Below are 26,977 nucleotides of genomic sequence, written 5' to 3'. Positions count from 1 at the left end.
CAGAGAAAAAGATGAAGACCCCCAATGAGATGGATTGGCCAAGTGGTAGCATCGATGGACTCAAGCGTGGCAACAGTAGTGAGGTTGGACCAGGATTGGGCAGTGTTTCATTCTGCTGTGCATAAGGTCACTATGAGTTGGTACCGACTCGATGGCACCTAACAACAACAACAACAATGCCTAGGATATCAATCTTTATACATTCTATTAAATTTTTTACAACTTCCAGTTTTCCTAGATTCCTACTTCACACATTCTATGTTCTGATTATGAGTAAATGTTTACAACTGTTTGTCCTCATTTTGAGTTTTGCTCTCTCAGCAAATGAAGGTACTCCATTCACATCATCATGCTCAACTCTACTTTGAGGAAACAGCTCTTCCCCAGTGGTATTTTGAGCACCTTCCAACTGGAGGGGCTCATCTTCAGGCACTATGTCTGATAATATTCTGGTGTTCTGTATCATGTTTCAGTATTCAGTCCTCTGATGCTGACAGTGTTCCACCCCTATTCCTAAGGTTTTCAGTGGTTAAACGTTCAGAAGTAGTCCACTTCTCCTTCTTGCTCGTCTCTCTTAGTCTGGAAGCTCTGCTGAAACCTGTCTACCATGGGTGCACCCTGCTGGGATTTAAAATGCTGATGGCGTCGTTTCCAGCATCACAGCAACACACAAGACAGCACGGTCTGACAAACAGACAGACGAATGTTTTGACAGATGCCGCCATGTAGTTTTCAAAGTGACTGTACCAAATTACCCTTGCAGCATCAGTAGTTGCTCTCATTCTTGTGAACAATTGCTAGTCCCCTTAGTTTTGTTGTTGTTGTTATTGTTAAGTGCTGTCAAATTGGTTCTGACTCATAGTGAATCTATATAGGGTTTCCATGTAGCAGCTGGTGCGTTTGAACCACTAACCTTGTGGTTAGCAATCCAGTGCTGATCCAACAGCACCATACCAAGAACTGAAGGTGGGTATTTTGAAAGCAGGCTGCCATTAGATTGCTTGGGTTTGAACCACAGATCTCTTCTTCTGAATCCCATGTTACCTTCAGCAGAGCCTGTTCCCTTGACTACAAAAGGGGTTGATCATCATCTGTGCTTGTGAAGATTACACAAGCCTATTAGGAGCTCTGGTGTGGTGCTGTGGGAATAATGCGTTGGACTGCAAAGTCGGCAGTTCAAGTTCAACAGCCACTCCTCGGGAACTCTATACAGGGTCGCTATGGGTTGCAATTGACTCCATGGCACTTAACAACAACATCAGGTTGTCATGGGAGTATGGTGGCTCCATATGATAAGCACTGGTCTGCAAACCACAGGGTCTGTGGTTCAAGCCTGCCAGCCATCTGCGGGAGAGAAATGAGACTTTCTGCACCAGTGAAGATTTTTTTGTTTTGTTTTGACTTTTTATTGTGAACTGGGTGACGATTTACAGACACGACCATTAGCTCTATATTCACCTTGTTTCATCTCAATGATTATAATCCCCTCCCTGCAACAACATTTATTCTACTTCTTCCCTGTGGCTCCCCATTTACATCTTATATTACACAAATGAACAAGGCAACAACATTTGATGTATACTTACAAAACACAAAAAAATATATATATTCATTTAAATGTCCAAAGGGCACGTTCTGCCAGCCAGCCTCCTGCCCTCCGTCTCTCCTTTTCTAGGTCTGGATCTCACGCTCCACTCATGCTCTTCCTTCTTGATGGGATCAATCGTCTGTTCCTAAAAAGAAAGATTTACTACTCCCTCCTTTTAGTTACACATCTTCTACAATTACAGTTGTGACCATCACAATTAATCCTGCTAACAGTTACTCACAGTGGAGTCATAAAATCCTGTCACCATCCTCCCCCATCCCCTTTCACTAGATCCATCTGAAAAAGAGGATAACTCTTCAGTGGGCCATCTACCTTACCCCCCTCATTCTGAAACTAAGCACACTCATGAAAACTTGTAAGCCAGCCACTTCGTGCCTTTGTAGCCACCGCCACCACCACCCTGCCATTTTTGATAGTCAATGTCAAAATTTGTTGTCCCTATCAACTCGTGTACAGAGGAAACAAGGATGTTCCTTGACATGAAGAATCTTCCATTCCAGATGGAATTTTAAGTCACTGCATTCATAGACAAAAATCTAGTTTGTCAAATTATAGCAATTTACACTTGTTCTCAGTATCTTCCACAAAGATTTTAAAGCCTCCGAAACCTTGTACAGGGTTGTTATGAGTCAGAACTGACTCGAAGACGCTTAACAACATCAATTAGCTAGTCAGAGCCCTTGGTGGCACTGTGGGTTAAGTGTTGAACTGCTAACTGCAAGATTGGTGCTTCAAGCTCAGCAGTCCCCCCCAGAGAGACATCTGTCTGTTCCCATAAAGGTTACAGTCTGAGAAACCGTAAGAAGCAGCCCTTACTCTGTCCTATAGGGTTGATATGAGTTGGAAATGACCCTATTTTATTAGATAGTATTTACAACTAATTCTCATGACAACCTCAGAGCCTCAGTTTCTTCTTTTGTAAAATAGCAATGAAAATACTAGCGCATGCCTACACAGAAGAGAGGATTACTAATCAATGGAATAATGCATGAAAATGCCTACTTGTTTTATTAAGATATAATGCACATCTTATAAATGTCGCCCTTTTAGAGTGTACATTCAGTTGTTTTCGGTATACTCACGAAATAGTTCACCTCTAGCTAAGGAACTCTGGTAGCGTAGTAGTTACAAATTGGGCTGCTAATCTCACGGTCAGCAGTTTGAAACTACCAGCTGTTCCACAAGAGAAAGATGAGGTTTTCTGCTCCCATAAAGATTTACAGCCTTGGAAACCCTTTTACAGGGTAGCTATGAGTCGGAACCAACTCCACAGCACATAACAACAACAACATCTAATTCCAGAACGTTTTCATCATTCCCCAAAGAAACCGGTACCCATTAGAATTCTCTCATTCTCCTGCTCTCTACTCTGCCCCTGCTCCCACCCCCCCTGCTTTTGTGGCATTGCAGGATAAGCACTGGACTGGTAACCAAAAAGTTGGGAGTTCGAATCCACCAGCCACTCACAGAAACCCTATACAGGGCTGCTATAAGTCAGAACCAACTCAAAAACACACAACTACTCCCTCCAGCCCTAAACAATCCACTTTGTATGGATAGTGTTATTGCTGTTAGGTGTCATCAAGTCAGTTCTGACTCAGTGACCCTACACACAACAGAACAAAACACCATCTGTTGTTGCAGAAACTGTGTCGATCTCAACAAGGAGGGCCGACAGAGTTTCTGCAACAATGGGCTCAAACATAATAACAATTGTGAAGATGGCAAAGGACCAGTCAGTGTTTGACACTAAAGAGACTTGGGCAGCATAATCCATCATTTGATTTATAGACTGCTGCTTCCATGAGCTTTGATTATGGGTCCAGGTAAAATGAAGTCCTTGACAACTTCAGTCTTTTCTTTCTTTGTTGTTGTTGTTGTTGTTAAGTGCCATCGAGTTGGTTCCGACCCATAGCGACCCTGTATAGGGTTTCCTAGGAGCAGCTGGGAGCTTGAACTGCCAACCTTGCAGTGCAAACAGCTTTGCAGTCTGGCGCATTAACCCACAGCACCACACCAGGACTCCTTTCTCTGTTTAGTGGAGATTAAAAGTGTTTATTTAATACCTGCTTTCCTATACTTTTTAACCTTTGAAAACATAAAAATTAAATACCTGGTACTGGGACACGGTGGCAGCAGCAAACGTAACAATTGTGAGGATGGTGCCTGACCAGGCAGTTTGTTCTGTTATGAATCAGAACCGACTCGACAACACCTAACAAGAAGAAGCACGGGGACACAGAAGCCCTGGTGGCACTGTGGATTAAGCATTAGGCTACTAACTGAAAGGTCAGTGGTTTGAACCCTTCAGCTCTTCCTTAGGAGAAATGTAGAAAGAGAGAGACATGGAGGGGCTCACTTTAGTAAGAGAGATAGAGTATAAGCTCCTTCAACAAATAAACCATTTGTGCCCGAGGAGAAATGGCCTATAGAGAGAAGCAAGGGAATGCGCCCTCTAGTGGTACAAGAAGCACCAAATGAAATGACTAGCTGAGTTGGCACAAGGGCGGCTGTGGGAACACAGAGCCAAATGGGGTCAGGTGAGATCCAAGAGTGCAGGTCCTGTACCTTCAGGGGTTATAGACACAGGACAGTGGGTAATAGAGACCAAATGAGAGATGCACCAGGCCAACTCCCTTCAAACCTGCCCTGTTATCTGAGCACCCCAGCAGCTCCACAACCAGGTAGGTGCTCCAGCCCCACAGTGAGGAGAGGACAGCAACCCAAAGAAATACAGAAGACTGTATTTGGGATTCAGCCTGACTCTGCCCTTTCTTGGCTGGGAGACCTTGGGCAAGTGCTTAACCTCTCAGAACCTGTTTCTTCAACTATCAATGGAGGGGATGTTGCCTACTTTGATAGGATTAGCGATGGTGACACGTGTTTAGCACAAGCTCATACTGATTGTTGTTATTGTTGGGTGCTGCAAAAACCATGTGGAAGCCTTGTCTGACTTCCCCTGGCTTTACCAGAAGGAAAGAGAATCAAACTCAGAATCAGCCCGTGATCCATTCCTATGAAGCAGAGATCAGACATGCCTCCACCCTACAACCTTCTTTATCCTCTTCAGACACCAACCATCCCTCCCACAGCACTCTCTCCTTCACATCTGGGTCCGATAATCAATGACAATGGCCACACAGAACTCATAACATTACTCACGATTAAGGGGTTTATTAGGGAAGTGAACAGGGTACAATTCAGGGTCAAAACCAATTTAGGACGCAGCAGTTCTCCAGTCAGGAATGTCTCTTGTCTGCCATACTGCAGGCATGCCTCAATCCTGCCTTCAGCCTCTCAGCCATGTGGTCCCTTGGCCTCTGCCCTGCCTGGGCAAGAGTTACAAAGCTCTTTTAGCCAGGCTGTGAACGCCCAAAGGGCACATTCTGCCAGTCAGTCTCCTGCCCGTAGGCACTCAGCTTTTCTCTGTCCATGGGCCTAGAGTCTGAAGCTGCTCTGTCTCTCCATGTCACCACCTCTGCGGTCACCGCTTGTCTAGGTGGGGATCTCACGCTCCACTTATGCATGCTCTTCCTTCCTGATGGTCCTGGGATCATCCATCCGTTCCTGCTTCTGAGATGACTCCTTTTCAACCTACCTGGGGGGCAAAACTAACCAACCCCATCCTAAGAGTCCTGTGTGTCTTATTTGCATGGTGCCACCCAGTCACTTGGTAGGAATTAAGAAGACTCTGGATAGAAAAGCTGTATCAAGTAAATACAAGTTACCACAGATGTCATCGAGTCAGTTCTGACTCACAGCTGCCCTAGGTACAACAGAATGAAACGTTGTCTGGTCCTGATGTTTGTAGCTGTTTCTTCTTATTTTGAGTCATGCCCTATTAGCAAATGGTCTCTAAAGGAGTCCTGGGGTGGTGCTGTGGGTTAATGCACTAGACCGCAAGGTCAGTCCTTGGAAACCCTATACAGGGTTGTTATGGGTTGGAACCAACTGAACGGCACTCAACAACAATTTGGCAGGAAGAGAGGCCAGGGGAAGTGGGTGGAAAGGGCAGCCTGTGAGCAGCCTCAGGTAATAACTCCTCAGCCAGCTCCTGGGGCCCCTTGGCCACTGCCGTTATGATTTTTGCGTTGTGAGATTGTGTCCCTGTCGCGGGCTTTTCCCAAGCCTCTAGCGCAGGATTCCTCGAGCTGCTTCAGCAAGGTCAATGGTTCAAACCCACCTGATGCTTCTCAATGGGGGGGGGGATGATGGGGGTTGTCTGCTCCCATAAAGATTTAGGGTCAGAAACCCAAAGGAGTAGTTCTGCTGTGTCCTGAAGGGTTGCTATGAGGCAGGATTGATTCAAAAGCAATGTTTAACTCAGAATCAACTGCTTCCTCACTCATGTGGTTACTACCTATGGCCACACATAGGAAAAGCCAAGGGAGACTAGGACTTGTCACCAACTCTCGTGCCTCCTCTTGCTCCCTCACAGTAAGGGACAGCCCTGGGTGGAAGTCTGGGAATCCCCTGCTAGTCCTGGCTTTGTTACTATCTCTTTGCAGATATTCCGGTGTGTCTCTGCTACCATAGCCTTCAGGTGCTCCCCTGAAGTGGGATGATCACCTCACTTGACTGAGGGTTGGTCACCGATGTGAAGGCAGCGGACCAGACAGCCTGCTCTGTCGTCTTGGTAAGAAAGGGGCATTCAGAAGCAGGAAAAAGAAGTGGACCTCGGGGCAGTGGGAGGAGGGTTCCTGAGCAGATGCCCAGGGGGAATAAAGTGGCTAAGGCACGATTTTAGGAGCTCTGGTACCATAGTGGTTATAAATCGGGCTGCGAACCTCAAGATCAGCAGTTCGAAACTACCAGCGGTTCCGCGGATGAAAGATGAGGCTTTCTGCTTCCGTAAAGATTTACAGCCTCAGAAACCCTGTGCAGGGTCCCTATGAGTCGGCACCTACTCCACAGCACATAACCACCACCACCACCACCAAGGCACGATTTTGCTGGGCCAGTCACCTGTCACTGGTAATGATCCTCTGCGGCCTCTCAGGATTCCCAGGTAATCCTGGTGGTCTTCTTTAGCTGTAGTGATGATGATGATGATGGTAACTCTGGGTCCTGAGACCCTTACTGCTATTGTCTGATGTTCCATATAAGATGCAGGGCGTGGGTACTGCTAGCTGTGTGGACTGCGACGAGGGTTAACGAGCGTCTAAAGGTCAGGGAAGGCAGTGGAGTCGTGGTTACCTGAAGAGAGCTTTCACTGCGATGTGAATGACTGACGGTTGTTCTTCTTTGGGGAGCAAGGGAGCGGCGGTTTCATTAGGACTCTGAGTGAATACGGCAGAGGGAAGGCGGGAGGGGATCGAGGGGGCTCCGAACTCTTGCAAACTCATTTCAAAGCAGTCACCTGCCGGGAGCCCGTGGCAACTCGCCGGTTGGCTCGCTCACGCTAGGCAAGTTAATTACACTCTCGTTAGCCCCGCCCACTCGGCTGACCTATCGAGATTACAGGGCGGGGTTATGCTAATTAGTTCGGGCGGGCCACGGTAGCCTATCCGGCCGCTGAGCTACACCTGAGCGTGGCGGCTACAGCTATGGCTTCGACCGCGGCGCTGGCAGGTCTGGCGGCGAACTTGCACGGCCCCCGGGTCGTCGTCCGGAGCCCGGACACGGACTCTGACACTGACTCGGAGGAGCCGAGCCTCCGGCGCAGCGCTGGTGGCCGGTTACGCTCGCAGGTCATCCACAGCGGTCACTTCATGGTGTCGTCCCCACACAGAGACTCGCTGACCCGGCGGCGCGACCTGGAAGGACCCGTGGGGCTCGCTGACTTCGGACCACGCAGCATCGACCCCACACTCACCCACCTCTTTGAGTGCATGAGCCTGGCCTACAGGTGAGGGCGTCTTGGGGCCCGACGACCTCGGCCCTCGGTGGCGGGTCCGCGCGCAGGGGTCCGGAACACTCCGGCCAAGCCCTGGTCATTCCTCTTTCTCCAACTGCGAGCGTCCTCGGAGCCGTCTCAGCATCGCCCTTCCCCCCACCCCTCACCCCTGGTTCTCACCACCAGCACCCTCTCCCTGGGCGCGGGCCTACCTCCCACCCCCACCACCACCTGGCGTCTGGTCACTCTCCCCTAAAATAGTGCCAGGCCGCCTCTGGCGCTCTGAACACCCTCGCCCAGCCACACCCTACACTCCAGAACCTTACCACCTGACCACCTCCAATCCTTGGCTCCCTCCCCGCTAGCTGTCCCAATTCTAGCCAAGTCGACTGGAACGGACCCGGTCCCTAGTGCACCCTCAATTGCTCGCACACGGTTTCTAGATCGACAAGTCATAGGAAAAGGGTGCCGCGGCAGGCCCAGAGGGACGCAGCACGCCATGGTGCCCTGCTTTGGGCTGGCCCAGCGTTGCAGGCCGCACGGGTCTGTGCCCGCGAGGCCTGGGCTACCGGCTCCGGGTCGCAGCGAGAAGCCGAGCGCCCAACGCTGCCTGGGACCGCCGCTCCATATCCGCGTCCCAGGGAACGGTGCGAACCTGGGCCCTGACCCAGTGCACTGGAGCAAAGTTCCCCGGAGCGCAGAGACCAGAATAAATAATCAACTGGGGATTGTAGGGGAGAAAGGGGGATTGGCCGGCCTTGATCTATTATCTGTGCAAATATAACAGTTGTTGCTCTTCTAAGAACCGATGGCTGCAGACCTGCACCTGCCGCCCTGAAGGGGAGAAAAAGCTAGGGGCAATTGCTGGGGCGTGTTACCCACCTCCCTTGCCCTCCTCCCCCTCCTAGCCGCAAAGCTGAGACCCCATTGGCTGGAGGCGATGTAACCTTGGCCCACAAGTTCTGGCCCCGGGCCCAGGTCATGTTGCAACCCGATCGTCCAGGGCGCCCGACCGATGTGGAAAGTTCAAATTCCCGTTCCCCCCACCCCCCGCCCCGCCCCTCTAGTCCCACAAGAATCACGGGACTGCCTCAGAAAGGGCATGTTAGGTCGTGGCCAGCTGGCCCATCCGATTCAGGCACCTCTCCTCCCAGGCTCCCCCAGGGACTCCCCATTTCCCACTCATTCCCCCTCCCACTTTAGCTTCCTGTGGAACACAATCCACCCCACCACCTCCCCATACCATAGGTGACCAAAGAGAGATTTTGGGAGAGATGGCAAAGTGGGGGATAGAGTATACCCCAAGAACTGCCCCTCCTGGAGCTGTATACCAGCAAGGACAGCTAAAATGGGAGGGCTGTTTTCTCCCCAAACACCCAGAATGTGAACTCCCTCTGCCAGGCCCTGGCTGGGATGCTGAGCACTGGGGATGGAGGGCCTTTGTTAAAGGCAAAAACTGAGGCTGAGCCTGGGACAGTGTGTTATTCCTTACCATCCCCAAGGACAAGGGTTCCAGAAGGAGAAAGGGTCGGGGAGCCAGCATGTTCCAGAAGTGATTTGATGGGTAATGTTCAGAATGTGGGGGAGGCGCTGGCTGTCCTGACCAGAGAGGATGCCTGTGGACAGCCCAGCCAGGCCTCTTCTCCCCACCCCCATGCCCTCTCTTCCAGGGGAGGCCTGTGTTCCATGGGTCTGAGGATAGAAGTCCCAAGAAAGCATGTTTTCATGGTCAGGGTTAGCTGACTGTGGTGACCAGAGTGATCACCAGGACTAGGGAAGCTGGCAGGCCCCCTGCCAAGGGTACCAGGAGAACTCTAAAGGAAATCCCTGCATAGGTGTTGGGGGACTGAGTTGGTAAGTGCCATCGAGTCGGTTCCGACCCATAGTGACCCTGAACAGGGTTTCCGAGGGTGTAAATCTTTACGGGAGTAGAAAGCCTCATCTTTCTTCCGTGGAGCAGCTGGTAGTTTCGAACCGCTGACCTTAAGGTCCGCAGCCCGATTCGTAACCACTACGCTACCAGAGCTTAGCCCTAAAGTTTTCCATAGCATATCCCCAAGATAGGTGGTGTAGTGGGTTAAGCATTGATTGGGCAGCCGACCACAAAGTCTTGTTCAAACCCACCAGTTTCTCACAGGAAGAAAACTGAGTCTGTCTGCTCCTGTAAAGACTGACAGTCTCGGTAACCTTGTGGAGCAGCTATAGGGTCACTATGGGTTGGAATCCGCTCAACAGCAGTGGCCGGGTTTTCCCCAAGATGCCCAGATTTCCTATTAGTCACCAAACACTCTGAACCTGACCCCAGGCTTGTCCAAGGCTCCCCAAGCTCTGCCCGGGGCCGGGCCAGTGGCCAGAAGTGTCAGATGCACCCCAGTAAAGTGTGGAAGGGAAGGCAGGCCAACTGGGGTGGGGCACCGGGTGAACCAAGGACGCTGGGAAGTTGCTGGGATGCAGGCAGGGACAAGAAACCCAGGAATTCCCCCAGGTACCACCAAAGAAGCTGGTCCAGTGTGCCCCTCCCTACCCCGTTTGTCCCTACTGGGCAGATGGTGTTTATCTAATGCCAGGAATGAAGGGGCCAGCCATTGGCCAGGGTGCTGAGCACTGTGCTCTATTTGGGTAATGAGGCCTACTGTCCCCCCTCTCCCCTTTCCCAAAGCAAACATGGAAGCTTGGAGACCAGAGAGGATATGGGACCCAGTGGCCCATATACCCAAGGGGCTATAGGGAGAGGAGTCAAGTCCAGCCCACCCCCCAGAGTCTCCCACCTCCCACTGAGAGAGCAAATCTGGCTTAGGGCCTCAGGTTTCCCATCTGAATAAGGGCTGGAGACTTTGGGCTGGAGGGGACTTGGATATAGCCTGGTGCTGTGGGCTAATGCGCTGGACGGCAAGGTCAGTTTGAACTGCAACATCAGCGGTTCAAGCTCACCAGCCGCTCCTTGGAAACCCCATCCAGGGTCGATGTGACTCCACAGCACTTAGCAACAACAGAGGGAAGGACCAGCAGTGTTCTGGGTTCCTGAGCTTCTTGGTCTCGTGGGCCAGCTTCCTGGGGGGGATGACTTGGTCTTGAGTAGAACCCAGCTGCTTGATGGCTAGATCTATGGTGAACTGCCTTCCTGTGGCCCTGAGGCCTCCTTGTTTTGTGTACACCCCTGGGAAGGGGTCCACCTTCCAGCTCACCCTACAGATTGCCCCCCTGGGACAATGGATGGGGCCAGCGGCAGAAGGACAGTGAGGAAGAGACCCCCTTTCCACTCATTCTCCGGGGGGCCCTGGACCTAAGGGACCTAAAAAGCCATGTGATCCTGGGCAGGTCCCCCTCTCTTCCTGACTCTCAGTTTCCTTAAGTAAGAAGTGGGCTAAAAACTCTGCTAGGTCAGCCTAGGAGACCAACACAGTAGAGAGGCTATTAGGCACTGTTGTTCCAAGGAGTGAGCTGATAAACAGGTTCAGCCCTGGCTCAAGTCCTGGTAGTTAATTAACGAACAGGTCTTTCAAGTGGGAAGCTGGGAGAGTATTGTAAAGGTCTGCCTCTCAAGCTAGGACTTTCAGGGACGTTATGGGGATGGGCAAGATTTGGGAGTGGGCCTCAAAATGCCTAACCCCTGTAGTGATGTGTGGGGTTAATAGATTAGGCCTGGTGTGACGCTGTGGGTTAATGCACCACACTGCAAAGCCTTTTAATCTGCAAGGTCGGCGGTTCAAGCTTCCGGGCTGCTCCTTGGAAATTCTGTACAGGGTCACTATGGGTCAGAACCGACTCGATGGCACTTCACAACAACAACAAATAATGATGTAAAGAGGGTGGGGCCAGCCCCTATGCCTTCTTATTTCCCCATTACCACCTGACCCAGCCCTCTCCCTCAACAGTGGCAAGCTGGTCTCTCCAAAGTGGAAGAATTTCAAAGGCCTCAAGCTGCTCTGCCGAGACAAGATCCGCCTCAACAATGCCATCTGGAGGGCCTGGTATATCCAGTGTGAGTGGGCATGATGGGTCTCTCAAGGCAGGCAGAGGGCACTACACGGGGGCTGCCTAGAAACACTCCCTGGATGCTGGCTGTGGACCATGTGGGGAGACCAGGTCCCCAACACTAGGAGCAACTCCTGACCTCTAGAGGGTTTCAGGAATTGTAGGTAATTCCGCTGTGAAGCTGGCCAGCACAGTTCACCCCTCAAAGCTCTGAGGTGGGCTTAGCCCAATACCCAGTCCTTAGCCTCTTAGTGTGGTCAGGTGCCTCAAATGCCAGGGTGGAAAAGAGCTTCAGATACAACCTGGGCCCATCGCATCTTTTTACAAATTGGGGACAGAGAATCTTTCATGGGCCTCTATCAGCTTTGTGTTCAGCCCTCACTGAATGCTCAGCAGGTGTCCAGCTGCAGACATCTGGGGAAAGAGGGCCCCCAAGAAGCCATGTGGTACTAGAGGTGGGCAGGAAAGGACTCTGGTCTTAGTTAGAGTCACCCAGAGATGGTTTCGTACCCTGCCTCTGCCCCTTGCCGGCTGGGCGGCTCCAAACAAGTTGTCTAACCTCTCTAAACCTATAACATAAGACCAGCGGCCTACCTTATAAAGCTGAATGAGAGTAATGTGTATGAAAAGGCCTCGTACATAATGTGCGCTCAAGAAATGATTGTTCAATTTGATCTGCCTTGGAGAAGGTCGTCGTCATTTGAGGAAACAAGAGCCACCCCCCTCCCCCATGGCAGGGCAGCAGAAGTTTCTGTGTTGGGACCTTGTCCAGCTCAGTTGGTTTCTGCAGCAGGGTCAAAGGCTGTGCCTAGGCAGGAACACACAGCCCACGCAGTATTCTCTGTACTTGTCCCACTGGACTCTATCCAAGCAGAGAGGGGGATGTTGTGCTGCTTATCTGTAGGCCCGGAGCGTTCATAGATCATCTTTTTTTTGTTGTTTTTTTAAGATTTCCTAGCAATCCTGAGTATTATTACCCCCATTTTATGGATGAGCGACTGAGGCCCACAAGGCAAGTGGCTTGTTCACGGTTGTGTTGTTGTTAAATGCCTTCGAGTCGGTTCCGACCCATAGCGACCCTGTACAGGGTTTCCGAGGGTGTAAATCCTTACGGGAGTAGAAAGCCTCATCTTTCTCCCGCGAAGTGGCTGGTAGTTTCGAACTGGTTACCTTAAGGTTCGCAGCCCGATTCGTAACCACTATGACGGTTAGAGAGCGTGAAAAGGAACAGAGCTGGGTGGGCCTGGAAGTCCAGGGCTCTCCAGCTCCAAAGTCAGTGCTCTATGTGCTGCCGCCAGCGGGCTAACTTTCAGTCCTCACCTAAGAATGCTGCTCTCCTGGCAGAGCTGTGGGTGAGGATTCCCCCCTCACATTAGCAAATTCTCTGCCATTTCTGAAAAGTTTCCGGATGGGCACTGGCCAGAAAGCAAGCCAGGGGGAGTCAGGGTTCCCCTGAAGTTTCAGCTTTTACCCTCTTCTCCCAAGTCTGACAGAACATACAGCCTTCGCTCTGCAGGAGAAATTTCTGAGAACAGCTGAGGCTTGATACGATGATGCCTCCCAGAGTCCTCACTCAGCCCAACTATTGCACCAGTTGCTGGCAGGACCCCAGGTTCAGAGACAGAGCTGGGTTTGAGTCCAGCAGTAGCATTCCCTAGCTGTGGGACCTTGGGAAAGTCCTCCGTCTCCCAGAGCCACAGCTTGTTTATCTGTAAAGTGGAACTTTATCTGTAAAGGTCCCATTGCTGAGGTTAGCTGTGAGTTTCTCATTTATATCTGAAGACAGACCTGGCGCATGGAAGGGTTTCTGGAGGGTTCATGGGTAGGATTTAGGATTATGATGGTGATAACGGTAGCATGGGGACCCCTTCCCCGTCTCTGAGCACCAAAGATTCCAAAGCAGCCCTGTGGAAAGGCGAGTTCTACTTTGTTGTTATGTGCCGAGGAGTCGGTTCTGACTCATAGCGACCCTGTACAGGGTTTCCAAGGCTGTAAATCTTTATGGGAGCAGAAAGCCTCATCTTTCTCCTGCAGAACAGCTGGTAGTTTCGAACGGCTGACCTTGAGGTTAGCAGCCCAATTCATAACCACTACGCTATCAGAGCTCCTTGCAAGTTCTACTAGTGTTGTGCTAACCTGCAGGGCTGACTGACTTATCTCCCTCCCAGAGTGTTTGGCTTTAGACACAACCTGAAATGGTCCTGCCGCATCTCTGCAGGCTGCCAGCCTCCAAGACCTCTTCCTTTCTTGGTCTATCCACATCCCCATATCTTCTCAGTCTCCTTGGAGCTTCCCAAGCATTTTGTACCTCTCTTGGGGTGAGGACTTCGCCTGCCTTGCATTATCTTATGCTATCTGTGTGTTTTGCTTATCTCTCAGCCTAAGCTGTGAGCGCCGAGATTCATCTGAGCAGGCCGTCCCAGCATAGCTGCTAAGGGTTAGGTGGCTGAATGAATGGATTATAAAAAGCCTGCTACAATTCAGGAAACCACATGGCCATTGCCCTTCTGTCCAGAGACCAGGATCCCTGGAGGGAGGAAGGGAACACTAAGCTGGACCCGCTCAGCCCTGACTCTCTAATGTTCCTGGATGGAGGACACATTGAGTCATCGGGGAGTACAGGGACAGATATTCTCAGAGACCCTCCCTGCTCTAACGCCCCTAAGGAGTCCAAGCACCTAAGGGCCTCTCTCCCTTGTTTTCTGGCTAAACGACGGGGACAAATCCTTTCCTCTAATCCCATAGCTATCTGTTTTGGGAACGGTCCTTTTTAAATGATGCTGAAAGGTCACTTTCTCATTTGTCATGTTCTCATTTGTCCCAGAGGAAGTTTGGAGGCAGAACAGGCCCACATGGACACTGTAAAGGGTCTGCATGCCTTCTCTTGGTCAGGGCTGGCAGGAAAATCCCTCTGTGTGGGACTCAGGCCTTTGCTGAAGGTCTGCTGTGAGGTGAGCTCCAAGCCAGGTGCAGAGATGTGAAATGAGAGGGTATATAGCTTCTGCTTCCCTCTCAGTGAGAAGAATTAGATGATGCAAGGTGGGCAGACAGGGCCATGGGGAGTGGGCAGGAGGGCTTCCTGGAGGAGGTGTAGTCTTGAAGGGTGGGTAGGTATGGACAAGATAGATGAAGAAAAGGCAGGCGTTCCATGTACCAGTCCAGAGGATGGCTCAGTCTGCCTTCAAGGTGGGACACATAAAGGGGGTGGGAAGATGGGAGGAGCAGATGAAAACCAGGTAAAGGGGCTTGAAAGCCACAAGCTAGGGCATCCAGACTTTATCCTGAAGGTTATGGGGAGCCATGGGGGAGGGAGCAGGTTTGGATCTGAACTGTGCTTCCGGAAGAACTGACCTGACCACAGCAGGAAGGTGGGCTGGCGAATGTCAGACTGGAGGCAGGAAGGCCCAGGTGAGAAGTGACGCTAGGTGACAGAGAGGATGTTGCTGAAGCATTGTCACTGGCCCTGTGGGATTGGGATTGTGGGTGTGTGCATTAGACTAGGAACGTGGGGAATGATGGGAAGTTTGGTGGCAGGAAGGTAACATTGGTATCAGAGTTGGTACCAGGGCTGGCATGGGCCAGGAGGGGAGTTCCCAAACTTCCTCAGTGTGACAAACTTTGGGACATCCCAAGCAGCTGGGGAGGGAGTGTGGAGCTGGAAAGAGGTAGGATGAGAAAGATTTGGGATGACCCTTGTAGAGCGCCTTGCAAAATGGCCAGGAGTCAGAATAGAGGGGACATTTCTGGGGCCTTGGTCAGAGGTGGGTGGGTGTTACAAGTGAGGTTTGAGAGGGTGTGTCTGAAGAAGGAACTTGAGTTCAGGGATGGGGGGGGGGGGCAGATGCTGAGTTGTAGGGGTACCGATGAGACAGGGAGGGGAGGAAGTGGTAGTGACAAGCGTGGACAGATCTTTCAGAGTTTGGTGGGAAAGAAAGAGAGTGGAGAGAGGGGAGAGGCTTAAGCGTGTTGGGATAGCAAAGGGAAGGGAAAGGTTTGGGAGATAAGGAAGAGTCTGGAATGTGTTTATGGGTCAGAGGGTCAGGATAGAAGACTGAGAAGAGACATGGAGGGAGGGGAATGAGGGCTCAGATAGGTGGCCTGGCCTGGGGACAAAGGTGGTTCTCTGAGATGGGAGGCAGGCAGTGTGGTGGAACCCGAGACTGAGGACCAAAGATCCTGGCTCTTTGGTCTGCCAGTCTGATCCTCTCCTTTCTTGGAGCTGCTCAGTCTCAGTCCCACAATGCCATCCAGCAAGTTTTGCCTGTGGACCTACTAGGCTCCCAAGGCACAGGCCGCTGGGAGATTGCCTTTGCAGTCTGTACAGATGAGGGTAATGTGAAAGGGCTAGAGTATGGCGGAAGGCTTCCTAGAGGAGGTAGCACTTAACCTGGGCAATGAAGCTACAGTGTCACTATAGGAGCATGGGGTGCTGACCACACTGAGTCACACCAAAATGACTAAACTTCTTGGGTTTTTTGCATTTTTATGTTTCAACATTAATTGATTATTCTTTATTAAAATATCCTTGTAGTTAGTTATAACAACAAAAACATTTTTTATAAGCCTAGCTTACAGCATCCAGTACCGTGGAGTGGATTCTGACTCACGGTGACCCTGTACAGGGTTTCCGAGGCTGTAAATCTTTACGGGAGCAGAACGCCTCATCTTTCTCCCACGTAACAGGTAGTTTTGAACTGCTGACCTTGAGGTTCGCAGCCCAATTCGTAACCACTATGCTACCAGAGTCTTGGTGTGGTACTGTAAAATCAGCATTGGACTGCTAACGGTAAGGTTGGTGGTTCAAACCCACCAGCCACTCCTTGGAAATCCTATTCAGGGTCACTATGAGTGGGAATCCACCCGACAGCTCTTAACAACGATGGTGTGGCACTGTAGGTTAATCATTGGACTATTAATGGCAAGGTTGGAAGTTCGAACCCATCCGACGCTCCGTGGAAACCCTATAAAGGGTCGCTATGAGTCGAAACCGATTCAATGGCACTTACCAAAATGAGTAGGAACAGACCTGATGGTAGTTAGCAACATCAACAAAGCGCTCGGTCAGAGTTGTCATTATTATCCAATTATAATGATATTCGAATCACGTGGTTTCTTCAGCACACTCAGTTACTAATAATATCGTAAGTAATAATGTTGTAATTCAATGTAGAGAGATTTTATATAACAATTTTGTTAATCTTCATATAATCTAAGAAATATTATCTACATTTAAGCAATTTACAACTCTATTTATTACATATTATTCCGTAATTAAGGAGTCCTGGTCTGGCGCTGTAGATTAATGTGCTGGACTGCAAGGTCTTTTGAACCACAAAGTCGCCGGTTCAAGCTGACCAGTTGCTCCTCCGAAACCCTACATACACTGAGTCTCTATGGATCGGAACCGACTCGACGGCAAACAATTCCATAATTAAAATTGAAAATAGGCAATACTAAGGTTTTTGTATGGACTGGTTTGGGAGAAGCTTCATGGGTGTGTGTGGGGGGTGGGGGAGAACTAGGGAATGGTAGTGACCCCTGCAATAAAGGCCAGGTCGAATTTTGTAATGTGTCACTTGAGTCCCTGAGAGCTGGGCGCCCCTGACCAGGCTCCCCTTCCCTTAGATGTGGAGCGGAGAAAGAGCCCCGTGTGTGGCTTCGTGACACCCCTGCAGGGGCCTGAGGCTGATGAACACCGGAAACCAGAGGTAGCTGAGCCTCTGGACCACTAACCCACCTGCTTACCCACCAAGCCCGGCGGGTGGGGCTGACCCAGATGGGGATTGGGTGAGGGCTGAGAATGGGGGACAGTGCCATCCCTCAAACTGAAGCCCCTTCCTAACACTCCCCAGGCCGTCATCCTGGAGGGCAATTACTGGAAGCGGCGCATCGAGGTGGTGATGCGCGAGTACCACAAGTGGCGCATCTACTACAAGAAGCGGGTCAGTGGGGGCCCAGGGGAGACCCCAGACCTTTCCCCTTCCGCTGTGAGCCGTCGCCGCTCTTGGAAGCCCCGGTCGACAGCGCCACCGTGTGGCCACAGAGTCTCTCCGCAGCCTTCGTACCTGGGAGGGTGCTCCGAGGGGAAATAAGGGATCCCATGGACCTGGGTGGGAGCTTGAGTCGGGGAGGTCTTCTGGGGAATGGTAGAAGACGGGGAACGGCATCCGGAGACCGTAGCAAACTGTGTGTCCCTGCAGCTCCGTAAGTCCAGCAGGGAAGGTGATCTCCTGTCCACTAAACAGGTGGGTGTTTCCCAGGCAGCCAGAATCAAGGTCCGCTGAGTGGGCTGGGCAGTGGTCCAGAGTGTGGGTGGGCTAAGAGGGAAATGGAAGAGGCTGCTGTCCCTCTGGAGTATGTTGCAGGAGGGAGACCCCGGCCTTCTGGTTGACTGAGCAGGTGTTGAGGCATGGGGGAGCAGGAGGTCCGAGATAGGAAAAGGGACAGAGAGCAGGAAGGGGATCCTTAGCATTTCAGTAGGCCATCCTGGGGGGACTTTTTAGAGGACGACTGGGTGGCCCTAGCCTTTTAGGCTGCAGGAAGAGTCCACCAGGGTGAGATGAGGCGGGGCTGTGGGCAGAGAGGAGGTGAGGGGCAGAGAAACTCTTCCGAGCTAACCACTCGGTCTCCCTAGGCCCAGGGGGCATGGCAGCCTTCGGAGCTATGGTGCAATCAGCTCTTCTCCAGCGTGGTACCCGTCCTGCTGAGGGACCCGGAGGAGGAACCCGGAGGGCGGCAGCTCCTGGACCTCGATTGCTTCTTGTCGGACATTTCTGATACCCTCTTCACCATGACTCAGCCCAACCCCACACCCCTGCAGCTGCCCCCAGAGGATGGTGAGGGCCTGCGCCCAGGAAGTGGGCTGAGGGCGGGTGTGGGGTCGGTCAGGGGTAAGGTCTGGGAGAATCCAGGCAGCCAACGGAGGACAGCCAGGAATGGGGACGGGTAGTACCACCCCTGTCTCCACAGCTTACGTTGGCAACGCTGACATGATCCAGCCAGACCTGGCGCCCCTGCACCCCAGCCTGGACGACTTCATGGAGATCTCAGGTGTGGCAGGCCCCTCCTGGGAATGGGGTGAGGGAGGATGTCCCAGGGCTTTGGGATGTGGCTGGTGTGGGCTCAGGTGAAAATAGGCTACCTGGCACTCTGAAGCTACTGGCAAATTCTCCCAGCTTTGGGGCTTTCACAAATGAAAGTCTCGGATACTGGGACTCGTAGGGGAAGGAGAGATTTGAATTTGTTTGGGTTGATTTATGATTTACTTAGTGCATTTTCCAACGATTTGTTCAAGAAAATTCCCAGCCTGTACCCAAACTGAGAGAGTCCCATGCAATCATCACCGACTTTAGCACTGATCTGCCAGTCTTGTCTCCCGCAGACTTCATCCTTGTTTTTCCGCAGTAAATCCCAGGCATCTTTTTAAGTAATTGGTTTCCGATCTCCCTCTCCCCACTCATCCCCTCAAAGACTCCCCCTCCCCACTCATCCCCTCAAAGACTCCCCGTATGCACCCCAGCAACACTCATCCCTGTGTTATTTTTACAACAGATTCCTCCCCACTTAACCTGCCATTCTTGGAGACTGCCCCCACATTTCTACATCTGGGGGGCCAGGTGAACTTCAGCACTCAATCTGCATGAGCCAAGTGCCCCCTAGAAGCAGAAAGAGAGTCCCTAGGGTAAAGGACTTAATAAGCTCTCTGCTCCTCTGGCCTGGGTTTTGGGCATGTCTATCAAGAGATGGAGGCCTATGGGGCGGGACTAGGGAATGAGGAACCACCCCCAACCCTGGGCGGTGGTAGGGGCTGTGGGGGCAGAAGTGTGGATGGCAGTGCCCTGAGAGCAGACCAGTTTGGTAGGCAGGCCCCCCGCCTGAGCACGCAGACCCCTGCCACAGGTAGGAACCCAGCTGGCCCCACCCCAGGCTCTGGGTGGGACTAGGACCCTACTAGGGCTAGGAAGCGAAATCTCTCTCTCAAGGGTGGCTACTGGGATGGGAACAAGCATGGGCGAGCCATGGTAAGGGGGGATATGGGAGTATGGTCAGTGTGGCCCTCTCAAGAGCTAAGTATGCTGGGAGAATAGGGAACACCCTACTCAGGCCACACCTGACAGGACCCTGATAGGTTTCCCCGCCTCTCGGGAAGGTGGGGAACCAGGAGTGTGGAGGGAGGGGCTCAGAGGGGGGTCATTAGGGGGAGCAGGTTCAGCAGGTATCTACTGCCGGGTATTGGTATCTCCTCACTGCAGTAGCTGCTGGGATGGGGGCAAGCATGGGCAGTGGGCAGTAAGGTTAGCAAGGTAGCTGGCTAATCTAAGACTTGCCCCAGCCCCAGGGCAGTGGACAGCAGTGGTAGGCAGGGAGTCACTGTGTGGCCCTCAGCCAGGCCAGACCCAAGTATGGCACTGGTTCTAGAACCCAAGCCTCGGGGTTCTAGTGCCGAGGGCCGTGGTCCCTGGAAGAGGGGCTGGAAGATTAGTGATCATTCACTCAGCTCCTCTATCAAAGGGAGGCAGGAGGACAGGTGGCCTAGGAGATACATGTGCATATGTGTGCACAAACTCACACATGACAGTATTGGCTCAGAGCAGACAGGCAAAGACAAGGATATCCCATCAGGACAGTTTCGTCTCCTCTGAGAGAGCTGTGCCTATAGGGACAGACCACACGCTGATGCAGATTCAACTACTTGGCAACACCTAGGCAAAGCTGTCACATGAGCCAAGACCCAAGCGTACCCCTGTTGGGTTCTAGGTTGGGGGTGGTCCTTTCTAACCCACTTCTGGGTCTCCTGACCAGGGAAGGAGCTGGGACCTCCAGGGGGCTGCCAAGGTAGGCTCAGGTCTGACCAGATCGGCCAACCTTGGGAACTGGTATGGCCTGAAAGCTGGTCAGGGTCAGAGAAAGGTGCCCGGAAGGGAGCGGGTGGGTGGGTGGCACCCCAGTCCGGGATGTGGTTAAGCCACAGGCAGCTGCTTCCCAAAACCAGAATAGCCCAGGTCTTACACAACCCGCACCCCAAACAATCTGGCTGCCCACCTCCTCACCCATGCTTCCAAGGTTACCAGCAGCATCTCACTCCTGACCCCACCACAAGCCCACCCTCTGACCTCATTAGACCCTTCTCTCTGCTCCTAGGCCTACCTATGACTCTACCCATTGACTTTCCAACAAACCCACTTTGTCTAGATCCACTGACCTCTTGATCCCTCTGATCTCAAACTCACCCCTTGAACTCCTGTCAACCCCAGAGCCTTCCCCATCCCAGACCTCCTCCCCTTGGATGCACCCTGCTCCCTCCCTGGCAGTCTCTCTCTGTGGTCCCCCTTCCTCCCTTTCCAGAACCCCCCCAACAGAGCTGATGAGGAGAGCAGGCAAGGGAGTGAGAAGGGGGCCACCGGAGGGCTGCTTCCTGGGGTCCCTCGCGCCCCATGTCCCCTCTGTCTCCCGCCCAGGACTTTGCTGCTTCCCCTGAGTGAGAATGAAACTTCCAGTTTCACAATCTCCTGTGGAGGCCACCCACCCCACCCCCACCCCAGTTTGTGGGCCCCCACCCCACCACCGGGACAGCCTGGGGAGAGGGTGCCAGACTACCCTCCTCCTTCCCACTATTTGGCAGTCCCTGCTTAGCCTTAACTGTGGCCCCCCGCTCCATGTCTGAATTACAGATTTCTTCAGCAATTACCGCCCTCCACAGACACCCATACCTACAAATTTCCCAGAGCTCCTGGGCGTGAACCCCATGGCCGACTCCCTCTTCAGCAGCGGGGTCCTGAGCCCGGAGGTGCCTCCCACTTCCCTGCCGGGCCTGGCCCACCTCTCAGGCACCCGCCTGCAGGTGAGCTTATCCCTCTACCAAGTCTGCCCAGCTCACCAGAGCACTATGCCCTCCATGTTCAGAAGGGGGCAGAGACCCCCATCTCGGTCTGATGGAGCAGGACTGGGAACAGTGGGTGTGGGAGTGAGAAGGAAGGTAAAGCCCTGACTTCCTGGAGGAGGAGGAGGAGGACCTTGGTGAGTGGTTGGGTTTGAACAGAAGAAGAGGCTAACAAAGGGCAAACCAGACAGGAGGGACCACTCAAACGAAAGCATGGAGGAAGGAGCTGGCCTGGAATGGTTAGGAAACAGTGAGTTTTCCACTGGGACTCCAGAACTCTCAGCCCAATTCAGCTGACGCCTCCCTGCTGCCGGCTGGGCACTGATTCCCTCAGTGGGCTCTGAGCTTCTGGCTGGAAGAGCAGCTAGCTCATCATTGTTCCCCCTACACTTGGCACAGTCTGGCATATATTTGTCACTTGGTAAATGGTTGACCAGTAAGGGAGCAAGTGAGTAGACACTTGGATAGGTGGAGCTCTGGTAGCGTAGTGGTTACGAATCGGGCTGCAAACCTTAAGATCAGCGGTTCGAAACTACCAGCAGCTCCGCGGGAGAAAGATGAGGCTTTCTACTCCCGTAAAGATTTACACCCTCGGAAACCCTGTACAGGGTCGCTATGGGTCGGAACCGACTCGACGGCACTTAACAACAACAACAACAACAACATTGGTAAATGGATACCTGGGTTATAGGTGGAGGTGGGTAGATCTCCCGGTGGCAGGTGATTGGTAGATCTATGATTTGAGCTGGTAAGTGTGTGGATGGTGGACAGATGGATGATGATAGGTAAGGAGTCTTGGTGGCACAACGTTTAAGCACTCAGCTGCTAATGTAAAGCTTGGTGGTTCAAACTCACTCAACAGCTCCAGGACGGTGGGGGGGGGAGGGGGGAGAGGGGTAATGCCTTGCTGATCTGCTTCCATAAAAATTGTGATTTTGCTAGAAACCATCAGTAAGTTCCATCTCATAGTGTATACAAGAGCCTCACAAGTGTTTAAATCTATTCTTGTAGTCACACTGTTGTCAGTCCATCTTGTTGAAGGTCTATTTCTTTTACCAAGCATGATATCCTTCTCCAGGAACTAGTCCCTCCTGACAACATGTCCAAAATACATGCACTGAAGTCTCACCAGCCTCATTTCTAAACTATAATAAAGATGACAGCCTAGAAAACCCAATTGGGCAATTCTTCTCTGTCACATGGCATCACTCTGAGTTAAAAATTGACTTGATGGCACATAACAACACCAACATGAATGGGTAGAGGGAGGAAAAAAGAAAGGATAGGTGATTGGATAAACCGGTGTACTGGTGAAGAAGAAACAAGTAGATGAGCTAGTTCAGAGATCAGGGAAAATATAGACACATGAATGGAGGATGGAGGATGGATGGATGGGTTGATGGATAATGGAAGAGCATATGAAAGCTGGTCACTCTTTCTCATGCCCAATTTGTGCCTAAATGTGTTTTGCTCCTGGTATGTGTTTGTGTTGGGGAAGAGTCATTTTTCTTATCTCTCCTCAGTGCCCAGTCCAGAGCTCAGCCAGGGCAGGAGGATGTCTGAGTACCTACAAGGGCCAGCTTGCTTTCTTGCTCTCTGACTACCTGTCTATGTGTTCCCCCTTTGCCCCCAACTAGACTCAAAACAGTTGCCTTGGCCCCTTGGACTCCACTGCCTACCTGAACAACGACTTCTTCCTTCCTGAAGATCACAAGCCCAAGCACCCACACTCTACCACCTCCCCTTCTCCCCTCCACTACTCTAACCCAACCAAGGTGCTAGGCCCGGAGCCCCGCCCCCCACCCCTCTTCCCTTCCATGGCTCCACCGCCTTCTTTGCTTCCAGATGAGTCACTGTTTTCTCCCAGGTTCCCATTCTCTGTTGCCCCTCCTGTCACCGGAGTGTCCCAGCTTCCTGCTCCCACAGCGTTCCCACCCAGCCCACAGCCTGGCTCCCGCCCCACGTCAGCCGCCTTCCCTCTAGACCTTTTGCCCTCTCTGTACCCGGAGCCTGCATTTGGGCCTCGTTTTGCAACGCCACCCCGGGGCATTCGGCCCAGAGACAGGTCCCCCACCCCATGCCCTAAAGGTCGAAAGCCCAAACCTACCACCTTGGCCCAGGCCACTCCTAGCCCCACGGTCATTGCTGCTCCCGGAGGCACCAACCCCTGCCTCACACAGTTGCTGACTGCAGGTGAGAGGGTGGACCACACAAGTGGGGAGCCTGTGAGACCACAGAGGTAAGGGGTGGGCACCAGGAAGCAGAGGAAGTAGGGGCACAGGTTGAGTACCAGGTGGAAGCGAGGGACGGCTCTTAGGGACTGTGGGCTTGGGGTCAGCCCCACAGCCTTCACCATTCTACGTGTCCACAGACAAGCCTGAGCAAGCTCTGGAACCACCACTGGTGTCCAATACCCTCTTCCTGCCCCCAAAGTCCCCGGTAAGATGGCAGGCACTGGGAAGTGGGGGTGAGCCCAGGGCCTTCACCCCAACTCTTCACCCTTCTCTATACCATCAGGAGACCGTCCCTGAATTCCCCTGCACCTTCTTTCCCCCAACCCTGACCCCATCACTGCCCCGGCCACCTCCAGTTCCAGCCACACTGGCCCGTCCAAGGCCCTTGATTGTCCCCAAAGCGGAGCGGCTCTCACCCCCAGCGCCCAGCGGTAAAGAGGGGCTGTAGCAGGGGTTTAGGGGACTCTCGAGGGTAAAGGGAGAAGAAGGAAGGAGGAGGGACTGTGTCTGGGGTCACGATGAGAAAGACAGGATGAGATGGCACCCTCCCTCCTATGCTGGGCTATCTGTTGGTCTGTCTGTCCCTGCCCCAGGCAGTGAGCGGAGACTGTCAGGAGAACTCAGCTTGGTCCCAGGTCCGGGAACTCTGAGCATCTGCGTCTCCCCTACTCAACACATCCTAAGCCAGGGGCGTCCAGATAACAACAAGGTGGGCACCAATGCCCTGTCCACTGCTGAGACCCATTTGCAACACCCCAGACTTCCCAGGCTCATCCTGGACTCACCCCACTATCTCCCCCAAGACAGAGAACCGGCGTATCACACACATCTCCGCAGAGCAGAAACGCCGCTTCAATATCAAGCTAGGGTTTGACACTCTGCATGGGCTGGTGAGCACGCTCAGTGCCCAGCCCAGCCTCAAGGTGAGCCCCGAGTCCAGGATGGCACCCCCAGAGCCCCTATGGGGTGGTCTCAGCACCTGAGCCTCATGCTGGTTCCCACAGGTGAGCAAAGCAACCACACTTCAGAAGACGGCTGAGTACATTTCCATGCTGCAGCAAGAACGGGCCACCTTACAGGAGGAGGCGCAATTGCTGCGGGACCAGATCGAGGCACTCAACGCAGACATTAAGTAGGCTCGGGGTGTGTGCACTGGGCAAGGGGTGGCATGCCCCTGGGCTCCAGCTCCTGACCCACCCACGCCCCCAGCCTCTGCCAGCAGCAGCTGCCCGCCACCGGGGTTCCCATCACACACCAGCGCTTTGACCAGATGCGTGACATGTTCGATGAGTACGTCAAGACCCGAACGCTGCATAATTGGAAGTTCTGGGTGGTATCCTCGCTCAGACCTGGGGCCTGGAGGTGGGGGGCTTGAGGGCAACAGGATCTGAGGCTGCTCCCCAGGCAAAGGGTCTGCGATTCTGCCCCATCCTGGGCATCTTAGCCAGTAGGCCTGCCCAGTACATGGCTGGGAACAGAGAAAAAACTGAGGATGCTTCAGCCCGATCCACAGGAGATCCAGACTCTTGAGTGGGATGAGATGCCCTGAAGAAGACAGGGAATCTCACTTTCTCAGTCAAGATGGGGGACCGTCCAACACAGGAGAAGGGCCACAGGTTGGGACCGGCATTAGGGTGACATGTGAGTGGGTGGGCCTCTGGATAACAGAAGACTTGCTCCTTAACACGGGCCCAGTTCAGCATCCTCATCCGGCCTCTGTTTGAATCCTTCAACGGGATGGTGTCCACGGCAAGCCTGCAGAGCCTCCGCCAGACCTCGCTCTCCTGGCTGGACCAATACTGTTCTCTGCCTGTCCTCCGGCCAAGTACGTGAGCTGCCACCTGTCCCTGGAGGCACCCTGCTCAGATCCCAGCTCCAGCCTACCTCCAGCAGAGCCTAGGGTTGGGCCACCCCATCATTCCCTACGGATGGTACTGTGGCCACCAGCACAGCTACAGACAGAGGTCCTGGGGGAGGCTGACAAGCTGGCCAACTTGTACCTCCCCCAATCCTTTGTTTCCAGCCTCCAGGGAGAGTAGAACCCTTCCCCACAAGGTGAATTAATCTCTCTCTCTCCCTCCCCTCCCGCAGCTGTCCTGAACTCTCTACGCCAGCTAAGCACGTCTACCTGTATCCTTACAGACCCCGACTGTATACCTGAGCAAGCCACACGGGCAGTCACAGAGGGCACCCTGGGCAAACCTCTATAATGTTGGCCATGCCTTTCATCCACCAACTGTCCCTGGGTGTGGGCTCCCGGGACAACTTCCGGGCACCCCCACTGATGCCCAAGCCCTAGGTTGTCCATCACCTGCTGGGAACACAGTGCAGGAGAGGACTGAATTCTGCTCCCTGTTCCATATGGGAACCTTGGACCACTCATATCCTCTCCCTGACCTCCATCTTCCAGGCTTACAAATCAGGGACATAGTGGAGTTCAAACAGAAGACCCCCAGACTTTTGCAGCTGGGAGCTTGGAGGAAGGAAGAGGATGATGCTGTTTACCTGTTACTCACACCTGCTCCCTCATAGGTGGGACACGGACCTGTTTCCACTGGAAGATCCCGGAGAGACCAGGGCAAGGAGCCACCAGAGCAAAGCAGGCATCTTGTGTGTGTATGTGTGGATATGTGTATGTGTGAGTTTTGTAAAGAGTTCTTGACCAATAAAAGCAAAAACTGCCAGCCAACATGTCACTGTGACTGTTGACGTGTCTCACTCAGGGATGGAGAACAAGCCAATGGGTAGTGGAGGTGGGATCAGAGAGCAGAGTGGGCCAATTAGAGGACTTTCACTCTGAGTTGGAAGCCACTGAAAGGTTTTGAGTAGAGGTGGGGCAAAACTAGACATAACTTCTTAACAAGAATCTGTCCTGAGGAATGCAGTGGTTAAGCCCTTGACTGTTAAACAGAAGGTCAGTGGTTCAAACCCATAAGCTGCTCTGCAGGAGAGAGATGAGGCAATTTGTTTCTGTAAAGATTTACAGCCTTGGAAACCCTATTGGGCAGCTCTTTAGGGTTGCTGGTGTGGCTCTGTGGGCTAATGCGCCAAACTACAAAGCTGTTTGAACTGCAAGGTACGAGGTTCAAGCTCACCAGCTGCTCCTCGGAAACTCTATACAGGGTCGCTATGGGTCAGAACCGACTCGATGGCACTTAACAACAGCAACAACAAATAGGGTTGCTATAAGTCAGAATCAATTCAGAAACAATGGGTTTGGTTGGGGAGATTTGGTTCTGGTCTCTAATGCTTTGAAGGAGTGAGGACAGCAGCAGGAGACCACGGAAGGGGCTGCTGAGGTCATGCAAGGGAGAGGTGACCATGTTGGGTCCAGATGGAAGGAGTTTGGATTCTAAACAGTCTGCAAGTTGCATCAATAGGATTTGGAGAAATGAGTTGAAATGACTCAGGTATTTTGGCCTGAGCACCTGGAAGGAAGGAGC

General features: G+C 52.6%; 1 protein-coding gene across 1 annotated transcript; it reads left to right on the top strand.

Moving 5' to 3' along the window:
- Positions 1-7,155: 7,155 nt before the first annotated feature.
- MLXIPL (MLX interacting protein-like) lies at positions 7,156-25,744 on the top strand. Its single transcript, XM_006859838.1, has 17 exons — positions 7,156-7,457; positions 11,321-11,427; positions 17,046-17,128; positions 17,273-17,362; positions 17,621-17,665; positions 18,055-18,256; positions 18,390-18,470; positions 21,092-21,261; positions 22,938-23,493; positions 23,672-23,739; positions 23,818-23,965; positions 24,128-24,243; positions 24,338-24,457; positions 24,539-24,666; positions 24,744-24,867; positions 25,230-25,359; positions 25,626-25,744. Exons 1-17 carry the CDS (start codon positions 7,156-7,158, stop codon positions 25,742-25,744), a joined length of 2,589 nt encoding a protein of 862 aa, XP_006859900.1.
- Positions 25,745-26,977: the final 1,233 nt, after the last annotated feature.

Source organism: Chrysochloris asiatica, unplaced genomic scaffold, assembly GCF_000296735.1.
Source record: "Chrysochloris asiatica unplaced genomic scaffold, ChrAsi1.0 scaffold00034, whole genome shotgun sequence".
In the NCBI taxonomy this organism is placed as follows: Eukaryota; Metazoa; Chordata; class Mammalia; order Afrosoricida; family Chrysochloridae; genus Chrysochloris; species Chrysochloris asiatica.
Note: the sequence above shows the minus strand (reverse complement) of the source record. Positions and strands in the feature narration are given on the sequence as shown.

What these genes read in the sequence shown, in the direction of transcription:
- MLXIPL (XM_006859838.1), top strand. Translation starts at nt 7,156, where the DNA reads ATGGCTTCGACCGCGGCGCTGGCAGGTCTGGCGGCGAACTTGCACGGC. An exon ending in ATGAACACCGGAAACCAGAG is followed by an intron (nt 17,129 to 17,272) that starts GTAGCTGAGCCT and finishes AACACTCCCCAG; the next exon opens with GCCGTCATCCTGGAGGGCAA. An exon ending in GTGCCCAGCCCAGCCTCAAG is followed by an intron (nt 24,458 to 24,538) that starts GTGAGCCCCGAG and finishes TGGTTCCCACAG; the next exon opens with GTGAGCAAAGCAACCACACT.